The 14,586-nt window shown below is 31.2% G+C and overlaps 1 protein-coding gene across 1 annotated transcript in view; it reads right to left on the bottom strand.

Moving 5' to 3' along the window:
• LOC107445032 (equilibrative nucleoside transporter 1) overlaps nt 1–14,586 on the bottom strand; it is a gene marked incomplete in the record, with an annotated part of 55,360 nt that overhangs the window by 19,589 nt on the left and 21,185 nt on the right. Inside the window, 5 exon segments of the mRNA XM_043047234.2 lie at nt 2,523–2,610; nt 4,132–4,182; nt 6,006–6,100; nt 13,262–13,416; nt 14,071–14,152. Of these exon segments, the coding sequence (XP_042903168.1) occupies nt 2,523–2,610; nt 4,132–4,182; nt 6,006–6,100; nt 13,262–13,416; nt 14,071–14,152 (471 nt within the window).

Here is a 14,586-nt window from a genome sequence, read left to right as displayed (position 1 = left end):
ACCATCACCTCCTACATCAAGAAGCCTCCTCACAGTCTTTCATAAGTAGTCCGCGCAGACTGTTTAAAAAGTGAACCAGTTGTGCGCATGAACCCAAAACCTTTTATAAAAGTAATTGAGAGAAATTTATCTTATATATTTGAGAATTGAATCTGTAGTGGTTGACAAGTGAATAAGGCAAACTAATAATATTCATAAATAAAATAAATTTTTAGTCATATATTTGCTACCACTTTCTAATTTTAACTATATTCTGTATTTAACGACTCGTTCTGTAAGTGGATATCCTTCACAGTGGTCTGATCGGACTACCTATAAAAAACCGTGTGGAGGCTTTCAGTTATAGGAGGCGTTGGCTAAGTCTCTCCACACAAGTTAGAATGTTAATGTAAAGTTAATTAAATACAGCGTCGTATCGCACATTGAATTTGTTGAAATTTAATTTTTCTCGTCTACGTCTTTAACTTAGATTTATTATTTGTTTATATATTTTATTGTAGCTGTGATATATTTTAAATTTGTGTACCTGGCAACTTCGATCCTTAATAAGTTTATGCTCTACATGGCTTCGAGCCAGTTTTTGTGTTAAGTAAGAAATATATAGTGAAAGAATTGAAATCTTTGTGAAAAAATCTCCCTGAAAGAATATAGAATGTATCACTTAAGTGAACTGATACTTGAGGGACTTGGCTTACTCGAAATAGAATGCAAGGAACAGTTGCTAACGTGAACAAATGCCACGTCTCGACTACCAATCAGGATCGAGATAACCATACTACGTCACTTGCAAGTATTCCATTCAGGCAGCAGAAGATATCAATTCGGAGATATAAGATTTTGTTTACCTCTAAATAATTGATAACTTTTCCCCACGAAAAGATTTCGATTGAAAATTTTAGTTAGGCAGTACATTAGCAAGTACGACCTTAAACAAAACATATTAAGTGAAGCAACATACCTTAGCTCTCCATTGTTTAAGGAATAGTGGTTGCTAAACGTTTAAAAGCAATTAGTTTTACATTTCTTGTGTTTTTTTTGGATAAGCATTGCCAGACTGACTGCACAGCCATCACCTCCTACATCAGCTCCTCACGGTGTCTTATAAGTAGTCTGCGCAGATTATTTAAAAAGCGAGCCACTTGTGCGTATGAACCCAAATTCTATTGTAAAACTACTTGAGAGAAATTTATCATGTATATTTGAGAATTGAATCTGTAGCGGTTGATAAGCAAATAAAACAAACCAATCATATACTTAAATTAAACAAATTTTTAGACATATATTTGCTACCACTTTCTAATTTTCAATAGATTTCATATTAAATGGTTCTTTCACTAATTGGTTTACCGAGGCCTCCCAAGAGGAAAACGACCAAGGACACGCCTACTTCTACAGCCCACAGACTTGTTAGCCTCATCAGTGAACTTAAAGACTTGCTGAAGGACCAAGACGTGCTGCATCACCTCACAAGTTTAATCCAGGGGATTTCCCCATCCAGCTGATGTACTACTGAAATCAACTCATGCCTCACCTCATCATGGACTTATTATCTGATCCTAACTTAGAACTGTATATGACCTCTAGTCTAAATGACAAAACATTATAGATGAATCGGTTAGAAGCGCTTAACGCCGAGATTCCAAGCATATCAAGCATAATTGGTTTACCTTCATAGTGGTCCGATCGGACTACCTACAAAAAACCGTGTGGAGGCTTTCAGTTATATGAGGCGTTGGCACAGCACGGGAAAGGGTTAACATATTTTCGACCAACTCGAATAAACAGAACACAAATATTCTAAAAAGGTATATTAAGAGCAGTGTTTTCGCAACTCCTTGTAATTGTGTCATTTGCCCTGTGGATACCCAGCATTTTGAGGGACTTAGAAGCCAGCAAACTTGGATATCACACTTTGCCAATGATCAGTGGTCACCTAATGTGTCTCTCCTAGTTACAAAAGATAAAAGACTTCTAATTAAGATTTAGTGTAGTGTAGGATTTTAAAGTAAAGACTTAAAGGAAGCCCGAAAATATTTTAAATTGTATTGATTTTAAGTTGGATCAGTTTTTTTTTTCAAATCCACTTCTGTTTTAAGATTTTCTGGTAGCTCGTGGACTTATGGAATGGAACTAATTGTGCTGGACCACTAGGGGATTAGAAACAACAAATGTGCCATTAGAAGAAAAATGCCACTTTTAAGAGCTTCTTTCTTTTTTGGAGAACAATTACATTAATTATAATTTCAAATGTTCACACATTTGAAAAAAATAGTGATATATAAAATTATTTTCAGAAAATAATTCTTAGAAATAAAAGTTGTTAATTTATCAAAATAAATGTACCCAATTCTGACTATTTTTCGTATTGAAAAAAAGGTTTAAAAAATTATGATTTATTATAAGGATTATCAGTATAGTATCCTATCCTTTTATATATTATTTAAGTATTAGAACTTATTATTAAGAAATAACGAGTAGTGTATTTTAGGTAAGAAAAATAACAAATAACTATGATATTACTTGCCATGCCATTGACGTTATAGCCCATGTACTTTTTCGGTAAGCTGCCAGCTATACCTGTTCCACCACCCTGAACGAAGCCACACATAGCTGGAATATGAAAAAAAGATATTAACATACGCTGAATGGATCTCACTTTCTATAAAACTCTTGACCTTCTATGCATAGGATCCTCTGCGATATTTAGGGAAAACATTTTTTTTACATGTGCAGGTCTTAAATGTTAATAATCAATATTCTATTATAGTTACATGTTTGATAATATCTGTTTCTCTAATTTGTATAGTAATAAATAAACAATAAATTTAAGGATCCTGACGGGAGATGAGGGCAGATGTTGGGCCTAGCTCTGGTGACGTTGCGAATGCTAGGGTCGGCTCGTGCGGGGGAAGCGTGGTATGCCGCTGTTGTAACTGTCTGTTTTCCTGGCCACAGTATTTCTTTCTGATAGATGCCGCCTCTGGGGACATAGGCGCTGATCTGTGTGCCGGCATCCATGTCCATGTTTAGCAATCCCAGAGAAAAATCTGTCATCAGCGGGGACAAATCAAAAGATTTTATTAAATTCTTCCCAGCTGCTTAACAACAGAGTAGTATTTGTTAAAAATTTCCCTTTAACAAGGATTTTTCGATAAAAATTTCTATAAACATGGAGGAGTGTTCCCCTTTGCTTGTTAACCTTTTCGGAACGATTGAGTCATAAATGAATTCGTACGGAATCAGAATCAGGATAGAAAAAAATAAAAAGCTGTTGCTTAAGTTTGGGCATAGCTAATTAGACAGACTTATTTTTGCTTTCACTTTAAATCTAACAACTCCAATCCTTAATCATATATATAATCAATGTTAGTTCAAAGTGTAACTATACAATTTTTATTTCGAACTTAGTAGTGGTGAATTAAATAAAGCAATCTATTATTACCCCGCCCACAAATGAACTGCTATAAAAATAGTTTAACTACCAGTTATATCTTTTTTACCCTGATTATCGAAACCCTGAGAATGCATATATGACTCGCCCGTCTCGAAGAGGTTAAATATTTTAGATTTGCATTTCCAGTGCGATGGATTGAAATTTATAAATTGAAACAAAAGATAAGATGTTGATAAACTTGATTTTGAAAATAAAAGTTTATGTCTTATTTTTCGATCTATGTTTGTTCTTAATAAAGATTATCAGAGTTGTAACGAGCCGCAGGTCGTATCAGTTTACAGGGAGGTCTGCATTTCAGGAAATTTATACATTCTTAAGGAGGTCAATAATATTGTTTCAACACCCATTTCAAATAAAGTGAAAAATTAAATACGTTATAACATAAGCTTCGTTTTTTAAATTGTTCAGAATTCTATTGTAAGTACTAAAAAATTGCACGTTTGTTCCTATGCATTTTGTTGAACTAGATCTTAATTTATTATGGCATTGCCAGAAAAGATATAAATAAAAAAAAATTGTTTTAGCAAAGCAATTACGTGCTATGAAGTTCATTATTTTCTAAGTAATAGTATTTCAATTTCCAAAAAATTCAATAATAATTTTTATTTTTGGAACTTTAGAGAATTGCGTTCCAATTACTATTATAACTATACAAAAAAAAATGTATAATGACTTACAGTTTATTGCAACCACTATGGCTATTGTAACAGCAAAGAACGTGTCTTGACCTGAAATTAAGTGAACGAATTATTATTTTTTACCCAGAGATTCACAGTTCAATAAAACTTTAATCGTAAGGAAATTATCAATGTGTACAGAGAAAGACTTTTAACTAGTTTACAAGATTTGTATACTATATAAAAAAATTGAAGCAGAAATTAATATTCGCTTAATTAATGTATATTTAAGGTAGTATAATTAAAAAGTTATCATAATTCACTTAATCTTAAAAAAAATTATTCTAAAATTAGCCACTGCTGACAAAAAGCTGTGAAACTTACCAATTCCATCGCCAATGTTGTTTTAATTATGAAAGCCAAATCAAACGAATTCTCACACTTGGACTTAAGGAACATGTCAAAGTAAATTAAGGTAATGAAAGCTTTTCCATTCCTCAATATTGTTAGAATTCTACGCATCAGTTTTTGAGACAAAAGTTGTCCAACACTACTTTTTTTCCAATTATATGGATTCCTTTGAATCATTTCATATTTTAAAAAATATGAATGAAGTAGTTTAAAATTCTTGCTTGTAAATTTCTATTCTTTAATCGTTGTTTATTCTGCCTCTTAGTCTCTAAGAAATCTATCTCTTGCTTCTGTCTCTTGGAATGCTCTCTCTTTTTACGCATCGGCAAAATGGGTGTTGGTTTGGATTGATGGCGTCCTCACACTTTTTAACTACATCAAGAGTAATAGTAAACAGTGCGCAGGCGTCGTCATTGCATGCGTTGCTATGACGACCGCTGCTATGACGACCGCTGCTGTTTGATTATTTTTTTAGAACTCTTTTTTTCACTTTTAATTTTGTTAGTGAGTTTATTTTTACTCGATCCCATAAATTCCACCAATTACCATAAAACCAGTAGAGCCTATTACCTAAACTAATTGGCGTCAGTAATAAAATGGCGATTTTTTACGTTTCTCCTAAGCGAATCAGTATCATTTCTTCTTTAATTTTGCTTTTTATGACATCGGTTATTGATAATTTTAATAAGTACTAATTTTAATAAGTAATAAAGTAACCATAATCAGCATCAATAATAGTTTGGCGTTTTTTCTTCTTCTCTTAACTGAATTAGTATCATTTCTCCATTAATTTTGACGTAAAATATCCTCAGTGATAGACAGATCATGGGTTAGAGTCCCCTTACCGCCAAGCTAACCGTGGGAGCTTTTCCTCTCCATGTAACACAGATGCGGGTTAGTTCCATCACGAAGGCAAATTTCTCCCAATACTTGATCCAGGAGTTCCCTTGTCTTCTGGATTGGGTTCAAAATTGTAAGGTTACGGAGTTGAGCATTGATAGTTGTAAACCCTAAATTAGGTCGGCTTTTCAATGATGGTTTTTAAAAAAAATAATGATAACTTAGCCATACCACCGGGGATAGAGCGATCGCCTTCCACTGAGGGGCCCGAGGTTCGAATCTCAGCAATGGCTCGTCGATATGAATTCCACTCCCGGTTCGCACCGTCCACAGGTCAGTCAAGCTAATCTTGGGATGTTTCTGCGGTTTTCTTCTCATCGTTAGGCAAGTAAGGGTTAGTTCCATAAAAAAAAAAACCTCCTAAAGGACAAATTTCTCCCAATGCTTGATCCAGGAGTTCCCTTGTCTTCTGGATTGGATTCAATAAATAACGAGACTATGGAGTTGAACACTGGTAGTCGCAAACTCAAAATTAAGTTGGTTGTTCAACGACAGTTATAAAAGAAAAAATAGAATAGCTGTAACGAATTCATGTTTGGAACTTTTCATGAATTTGGGGGACAGTAGAAATTATTTAACGACTAAATATTAAATAATAGTTTTCTCACAGAATGCATACTTACTGTTATCGGTATTTATGAAAACAATTACTGTTGTAATGATGAAGAGTAAAATCATAACCACCAAAGGATATTGTATTCTCTTTGAAGGAAGACATCTGCAAATGAAATTTTATTAATCATAACAGATTATTCATTCAGATTATAATAAGACAATGTTATTTAAAAGTGGGATTATTTTCTTGATAAAACGACTTTAAAATGTGACTTTTCAATTTTAAGTTTTAGAAGTTTATCAACGCCTACTAAATGCCAGAAATTAAAAAGTTCATTATTTTTCTGTTATGAACTCATACTTAGTTTTGAAGCCAATGGAATATTGTTCGACTACGACTAAGACTCTAAACATTCTTGAGAGCTAGACTGTGCAACGAATTCTCGTAAAATCTTAAATAGTTACTAAATAAATATTAATTTCAAATGATATATTTNAAACACCGTGCAAGCGAAACAATGGATTGACAAATGTTACCCGGACTCTTGTCCATCAAAAGCAACGATTTGTCGGTGGTTTGCCGAGTTTAAACGTGGTCGTACCGACACAAATGACGCGGAACGCTCGGGTAGACCTGTGGAAGCCGTTACACCGGAAAATGTGAGTGAAGTGACAAAAATTATAATGAAAGATCGTCAAGTGAAGCTCCGTGAGATTGCTGAGATGACACAGATATCATATGGAAGTGTATTTACTATCCTTCATGAAAAAGGTTTTTTCCAAGTGGGTGCCGCGATTGCTTTCGATGGAACAAAAACAGCAACGAGTCAATGATTCAGAAAGCTGTTTATCGCTATTTACTCGCAATAAAAAAGATTTCTTGCGTCGTTACGTAACATGCACATGCAGAGAAAAAAAATCCTTTTTCACCAAGACAATGCACCCTGCCACAAGTCGGTGAAAACAATGGCAAAATTGAACGAATTGGGCTTTGATCTGCTTCCCCACCCCCCATACTCGCCAGATTTAGCCCCCAGTGACTACTGGCTCTTTGCTGATCTTAAAAAAGTGCTCCAGGGAAAAAGATTTGGCTCAAATGAGGAGGTCATCGCAGAAACTGAAGCTTATTTTGAAGCGAAAGATAATTTTTTTTATAAACATGGTATTGAAAAATTGGAAAAGCGTTGGAACGATTGTATCACCCTAAAAGGTGATTATGTTGATGAATAAAAAAAAATTTTGCAAAAAAAATGTTGTTTTCATTGTTAGTCTCGGGACTTATTGATCCATGTGTTATATATAGCATAAAAAATCAATACAAAAAGGACAAAAACATACCCTCCAACTGCTACGGAATTTCCGTAGTTTCAAAATTCTTCTTTTCAGACGGTAGCAAAATGAATGTCTTAATATTTAAAAAAAATTAATTTTAGCGTAACTTGTCCACTATTACTTATAAAAGTGCAGGGCATACGGCTAGATTCTTAAGTTCTAATAAAAGTTTTATGAGAGATTCATTTGCTTTAAAAATTTCTACTTTGGTTCGCTACCACTAGAAAGAATTATTTTCAAAATCCTCATAAGTTGGAGGGTATGCAAAAAGAAAAAAAAACGAAGAAAATTAAGAAAAACAGTAAGTTTTATATACTGCGCATAAGCTGCAAGGAAATAGAACTCATAAACTAAGTTCAAAATGTAGAGAAAACATGAAACAAACTACAGAACAATGAAAAAAGGGAAAAAGAAAAATTATAAAAATCCGGAAAATAAAAGATATAATCTTTTCATCAGCTCACACGACTATATCCGCAAAAAGGAGTGCTTTCTAATATTGTATCAATGTAGCCAAAGCAAAATATATTAATACAATAGTGTTAGGAGCACTTAAAAAAACTTTTTTTTTAAATTCTAGAAAGACATTATTAACTTCCTTTCCTCATTTTGGAAGATACGAAATTTGCAAGGGCATAAATGACACCATTATTAAAAGCTTCAAGCATCATGCTTCAAAGTGTGCTGACAGCAGATTTGCCATAGGCTACCAGGGGTGAAAGCGAGACGGAAAAGAGGGAAGGCTGGTAGTAAAACCTTTTCGGTTATAGCTAGTTTTTGGGAGGAGTTTACTTATTCTTTTTTAAACTATCCAGCAAAATCCACTTTATCTTGGAAAAGAAGCAATTTCATATATATGCTAAAATTATAAAAGAAATCTTGATAGTTATAGATATTTTATTCTTTTGAAAAAAAAAATGCTGGAATAAAATGTTTTACGTACCAGTTTTTTCTCTTTACCGTCTTGCTATATAAAGGCTTTCAGCCTTGTAGGCTACTTAAAACGCAAAAAGTGCTGATTGAGAAAATTCAAACTTCATATCTGCCAACTCTTCCGGAAGATTTTATTTTTCATATTTAAAGTGGTAGTAAATCATACCTGCCAACTTTCACTCCTTCCGAGAATGGATTTTCAGAGTGGTTGTAAAACAATAACCGAAAATTAATCTGATTCGAAAATATATTTATATTTTGATCCCGTTGAAAATTGCGAGCGTAAAGATTATTACATACCTGCCAACTTTTAATCCCTTCCATTATCATTTTTCCCAGTGGTATTAAAATGGAATTAAAACTTCAATTTTAAGCAAACAAATACGTGGTATATGAGCAAACATAAGTTGACAACCATGATAGTAACGCATATTAATATATGTGCTTAATTTTTGTAAGAATAGTGGTGANTTATATCCGCAAAAAAGAGTGCTTTCCAATATTTTATCAATATAGCCAAAGCAAAATATATTAATACAATAGTGTGAGGAGCACTAAAAAAACTTTTTTTTTAAAATCTAGAAAGACATTATTAACTTCCTTTCCTCATTTTGGAAGATACGAAATTTGCAAGGGCATAAATGACACCATTACTAAAAGCTTCAAGCATGATGCTTCAAAGTGTGCTGACAGCAGATTTGCCATAGGTTACTTAAAACGGCTGATTGAGAAAATTCAAAACTTCATTATAGAAAGTTAAAACTAGATAACTATTTATAGCATATTTTTTACTTTACCATTGAAAGTGAAAGTACAGAATGTTTTTGCCTTAAACATAAATAATTTGAAATTTAAGTCATTGTAGTGGTAGTTACGATTGGATAATTTAAGAGATAATAAATAGATAAAAGTGGATTGAGTTTCTACCACTTTTTACTTTTATATTTGATTGTGGCATTCCCGTATCAGTTTTGCCATGTCCACAAATGATGCAAGCTGTTTTCAACAAACTGCTACTGACCACTCGAAATTTAAAACTAATTGCTTTTAATATTTAGCAACCACTATTCTTCGAGGTCGCACTTGCTAATATCCTGCCTGACTGAAATTTTTAATCTAAATTTGCTGTTCCGGGAAGAAATAATGTTTAAGCAATCTATTTAGTATTAGGTAATTTGCCTTTTAAAATTTGAATGTTTTTCTCCTATAGTTATAAACATTTTTTTTATTACAATTGTTGTTGGTTTTATTATTATAATAGTACCTTTTTATTACTCTAAAATTCCGGTTTATGACACAGACAAAAACAACAACTGTCACCAAAAAATTTATAACTTTAAACTGTGTCGCTAAAAATGAAGAAATAACAATTAAATATCAAGTGTCTAGGTACAACGAACCAGAAAACGAATCTAGATACTGTCCACAAAATAGGCGCACTTTTTTCAATTTTATATCCGTTGTTTATTTTTGGGCATGCATATTGCTACATTCATATTTTTTTTATGTCTTTCAATTGAATAGGTAGAAACTTTTCCAGTGAGTGTTAAAAATCTAATTCTGACGCGTCCAAAAGTAATAACGACTTTATGATGCTTTGTTGTTACTCCAGACAAGTTCAATGACGAAGAAAGACGTCTCGTAATTTTCGTTTTTATGAAGGATACTTTTATTGCCAACAAACGCATCACCGGGATTCCAAAAGTAAAATAGCACTTCCATGTTTGCTTATCTATCATAATAAAAGGAAAAAGTCTGTCTGTGTGTCTCTCTCTTATAACTTCAGAACCATTTGTGCTATAGTTCTGCAATTTAAATAGCGGGTGAAAAGAGAAATTTTAGCTCCCGATCTTAAAAATAATTCAAAAATTTTAATTAGATTCTTTACAGGGATATTTAAAGAATGGAAATTTCTCTGGTTTAGCTTAGCCATTGATATAAATTAAATTATAGATAAATCTGTTTCTTTTCCTAATTTTTAAAAAAAAATAATAATAACAGTGATGGTTGCTAGCTTACAAATTTTGCTCCTTTGTTTTTAGATTAACTTTATGAAGCTAATTTTTTTTAGATAAAATTCAAATAAAGGAAGCATAAAAAATATATATATGTTTCAATTCTTTTTATAAAATATTGAATAGAATATTTATTAGTAACATTTTATTTTCCTTGCAAAAATCTTTTTATTTCTGAAACTCTTCTAAGAAATTTTTTTCTAATTTTTTCTTTCCCTGAATTCAATTTGTAATCCAAATTTTTCCGTGCGTAATTTTTTGTAACATTTTTTCAATTATTTCGCTTTTTCGAAAATTTAAAAAAAGGATTTTGATGTCTTATGTAGCCATTGCTCATACCCTTTCTCCTACATTGTAAGAAAAATTACAAGCATTCACCATCGTTAGGTGATTAAGCAATTTTTGAACGGCCTTTGAACAATCAAACTGATATGATTCTGGTTTATTTGCTTATGAACACATAAAAAAAAGAAGATGTGTCCGTTAAATATATTTATAATAGCCAATTAACTTAAATTTTATTGTGTTAAACATATTTCACGTAAAATATTTCGAAGGCCGTGGGAAGTATACTTACCACCACTTTTAATTTAGGTTTCCATTTGTTAATAACTTCAGCTTTCATGAAGTGCGTTTGAATAAAATTGATAACCATTTGTTAGTTTAAAAAAAAAACGTATAAAATTTATAAAATACATAATTTCTTTTGAAGTTTGTAGCAGTTAGAAAATTTATTTTATAAATAAAAGTCAATAAGTTCATAATAGGACGTTTTAAATATATTTACCACCAAACAAATGGCATTTTTATGAACTAAATGAGTTTTTTTTTCTTATATCAATTACTATTCTTCTAACAATTTTAATTCCAAAAATACTTTAATTTACCTTTACTAGAAATAAATGGCTTATTAAAGGGTTCATCAAAGTGCAGTTTAATGCAAATTCTTTACTAATTCATTTTTAAATTGTTACGACAAGTAAGTTCATTGATTAACGTGAAAATGATAGCATATGTGGACTGCGCACCACACGAATATTTCTAAAATCCGAAAGTAGTAGAGTCCCGATTATTCGAGTTAATGGGGACCGCAACAAACTCGGATAACTGAAAAACTCAGTTAAAGCGAAGAGTAGAAAAACGGAAAGAAAAAGAGAAGGTATAAATGTATTATATTTAAGAAATACAAAATGTATACGAGTATACCACATACAATTCATATTATAATTAGAAAGCTTACTTAAAAACATTTAAAAAGTATACTTTACGAGAATTAAATAGTTTTTACTTAAAAAAAGTCCTTAATCGTTTTTCATTCTACGTAACTTTGGCGCTTTTCTGTAGTAATGTTTCGCCACAGGAAGGCGGGTGTCGCCTCGTTTTGTTGTTCTATATATTCAATAGTACATTCGATAGCTTTTAGTCCATCTGTATGAGAGATTTTCATATGTTGATTTTAATAACCACTGTCTTCATCATCTTCGCTAGATTCATTATCATTATTGACGATATTAACGATAATTTCATCAGACCAAGTTGTTGGATTTTGTTTTTCTGAGTGTTTGGAAGATAAAATTCAGATTCATTTTTCAGCGGTTTTTTTTAAAAATAAACTAGAACAAAGAAAATCTTTGAAATATTTGATAGCTCGGTTAAAGCGGAAACTCAGATAACCGGAGCTCGGATAATCGGGACTCTACTGTACATACATATTTTGTCTATTATTACACATTTGAAACGTTTTCTTAAAAACTAGATAATTTAAAATCTACAGTATTTAAAGATTAAAAAATGAGTTATGCACTAAAGAATGAAATTAATGAAGAAGATGGCTTGATTGTGATCATAACTATTATGAGTTCTCCGTAAACAATAGACTCATTCTCTGTGCCGAATGATACCGAGTACCAGCTTAATTTAGATGAGTTTAACTTTTTTTAATTGTTCTCTGTTTCTTTAATTTATGCATTATACATTATTAAAACGAAAAAATATGTATTTTTTCGTTTTATTTCATAGTTGTTGTTTTTTTTTCTTACCTAAAATTCTCTACTTATTATTTCTTAATAATAAGTTCTAATCCTTAAATAATATACAAAACGATAAAATACTATACTGATAATCTTTGTCATAATTTTTTAAACTTTTGTTTCACTACGAAAAAAAGGTAGAATTGGATATATTTATTTTGATAAATTAACAACATTTATTTTTAGGAATTATTTTCTGAAAATAATTTATGTATCACTATTTTTTTCAAATGTGTGAACATTTGGAATTATATATATATATATAAAGTATAATATGTAACTTACTATCTTAATTCTAATCTTTTGAAACATTTAACTCGAAAAAATGAGATATTTCTATGATTTATACTCCCTCTGGTGTGCCATGCCCCGTTCATCTAAAAGTGCAAAAATTGCTGAATAAAAAATTCAAAATTTTATTAATTGGAATTAAAATTAGCATTTTTTGTGACATATTTTTTTTAGATAGTAAGTGAATGCTACGGATGTTTTTGTTCTAAATGCGAATAATTTGAAATATAAATCATGGTGGTACTTACGACTGAATAATTAAAGAGAAAATAAATAAATAAATGGGTATTGAGTTACTACCATTTTTTACTCTTTCTAATTTAATTTGAAATGGTGATTTAATTAATAATGGTGATTTAATTTGAAATTTTCTAATTTAATTTTAAAGTTCTAATTTAATTTAAAATGGTGAGAGCAAGGCTGCCTGTGGAACTCGAAGAAATTATCCAAAAATGGTTGAAAATTGGTAGACTTGTTTTTATATGAAATTATTTCATTTAATCAACAATGTATGTTGGATTGTAACATATATTTAAAAGTTTTGATTCAGTAATTTATTTATTACTATTAAGTTTCACCTGAGCTATTTTGATTTACGTAAATAATGAAAATAATCATTAAAAGCAAAAATGTCAAAGTTTTTTTAGGGGGGTGAGGGGTTGTTACTTTAGATACTTGGTCACAGTGAGTGCAAAATTTTTACAGTGAAACGAAATAACTTACTTGTTACTGACATAAGCGTTTACAAGTAAAAACACAACATATGGAACTTTGCTAGCTATGGCAAGATAACTGGAGAATAAAGTTTGGAGATTTGTTTTGTCTTCGGCTACGGTATCAAACGGGATGCTTGTGTTCCGAAACTTAAACATCCAGTACTGAAAGAAAAAAGTTATAATTCATTATGAAAGCTCTAATTTACAGGCTGTATTAATAAAACATTGGCAACTGGCATTGTAGCAGCAGGAACCGATTTAATAACTGTATGAGTCAGTATTTTCTTTTTTAGGCATTGCTGGTCACATTGCGTTATTCTAATTGATTATGCAACTCTATATGTCCGTTATTTCCATGCATACACCTACACCGAGTTTTCGGGCTCTTTAGTGCATATTGTACAGCTACCAACTTTTTAAGTTGTCGAGAAAGATTTTATAAAGTGGTTGAATAATAATACTTAAAATGTTCCAAATTCCAAACATTCCAAAAACTAAGCTGCTTCGCCAACACTTAAAATAATTGAAATATTAATATATCTTGTATACATACTTTGTATACATATCTTGTTTACATACATACGCATCTTGAACTCATATGCTTGAATTATCGGTGCGTCACGTTAAGTAAAAATTTTTAAATAAAGCAGTTTAAGTTAAGATTTAATAGTTAAAATGGTAACAGCACTATGAAAAAATTATTTCCTCAGCGACCGTACACACGATCGAGGAAGATATTATCTATCGCGTGTGAGGCAGCATTCAAGGACTGTACAAGTTAACAACTATGATATTGAAGAGAAAAAAGAATCTTACGTCATTGGCTTGGATGAAGAAATTCCACGGCAGTAATGAAGTTATTCCAAATAGGTACATTGTTAGCCTTACAACATTATACCTGAAACAAAAGTGATGGATTAATATATTGGTTGATAATCTTTCACAGTTTTTGATCTATAAAAATGCATTAACTAAGATGCGTCATTTAATTCCAGAAGAAACTGACATTTTCTGTAAAATTCAGAAATTTTCTTTACCAATAAAAATGTATACATCTAACAATAAACAACAAAAAGTCGTATCATCTAACAGTCAAGTTTAACGGAATCTCCAGAAATTTGAAAAGCAACAATTTTATTTAAACTAACAAGAGTTAACCCTATTGGTGTAATATTGTTCATATTTTGGGAATACAAGCCAATTTTTCTTAAAGATACTGAAAGGAAACTTAATTCTTATAATGTATTTTGAAAAGTGAGTGCGTTTAAGTTTAGTTGCTTGCCATAATATTTATTAAATATAAATTTTCTTCTATAGATATGAAATAATCTG

The sequence above is a fragment of the Parasteatoda tepidariorum genome, chromosome 9 (genome assembly GCF_043381705.1).
Source record: "Parasteatoda tepidariorum isolate YZ-2023 chromosome 9, CAS_Ptep_4.0, whole genome shotgun sequence".
NCBI classification, from domain to species: Eukaryota; Metazoa; Arthropoda; class Arachnida; order Araneae; family Theridiidae; genus Parasteatoda; species Parasteatoda tepidariorum.
The sequence above is the reverse complement of the archived record's forward strand: the minus strand, read 5'-3'. Positions and strand labels throughout refer to the sequence as shown.